Source organism: Myotis davidii, unplaced genomic scaffold, assembly GCF_000327345.1.
Source record: "Myotis davidii unplaced genomic scaffold, ASM32734v1 scaffold3211, whole genome shotgun sequence".
Taxonomy (NCBI): domain Eukaryota; kingdom Metazoa; phylum Chordata; class Mammalia; order Chiroptera; family Vespertilionidae; genus Myotis; species Myotis davidii.
The window spans coordinates 304,986-305,506 of record NW_006282526.1 but is presented as its reverse complement, the minus strand read 5'-3'; the positions used below and the strand labels follow the sequence as shown (position 1 = coordinate 305,506).

The window sequence follows — 521 nt, the reverse complement described above, 5'->3', positions numbered from 1 at the left end:
GATGAGCGTGCCCGGCGGAGCAGCAGCCACGGTGAGGACGGGGCCCGGTAACGGTCGCTGTCCCCGGAATTCTCTCCACAGCGACTGCACCATCGAGGAGAAGGCGGTGGTCCTGCAGAAGAAGGACAATGAGGGCTTCGGCTTCGTCCTGCGCGGGGCGAAAGGTAGGCGCGGGGCTCCCGGCCCGGCCGCATGCACATGTGCGCGCGCGTGTGTGCGTGTGTGTCTGTGTGTGTCTGTGTGCCTGTGTGTGCACATGCCCCAGCTCCGGTGCAGCCTCTTGCTGGGCACTTGGTTGCTAGACAACCGCGGCTTCACCTGCCGCCTCCCTGGGCGGCGCGGGCTGCTGAGCAGCGTTTTCCTCCTGCACCGCGTCCCTGCACCAGCTCTCGCGCTCCCTCCCCCACCCTTTTGAAAACCCCGGGTTTGGTCCGTGTGGGGTGGCTGGGCTCGGCCTCGGCCTCAGGGACCCACAAGGACCGGTGCTCAGGTCCGGGACTGGAGGCCGCCCTCGGGAAGTG

The 521-nt window shown here is 67.9% G+C and overlaps 1 protein-coding gene across 1 annotated transcript in view; it reads left to right on the top strand.

Moving 5' to 3' along the window:
- The first annotated feature begins 1 nt into the window (after position 1).
- Positions 2-521, top strand: part of SHANK2 (SH3 and multiple ankyrin repeat domains 2) — a 95,082-nt gene continuing 94,562 nt past the window's right edge. Inside the window, 1 exon segment of the mRNA XM_006779619.2 lies at positions 2-164. Within this exon segment, the coding sequence (XP_006779682.2) occupies positions 2-164 (163 nt within the window).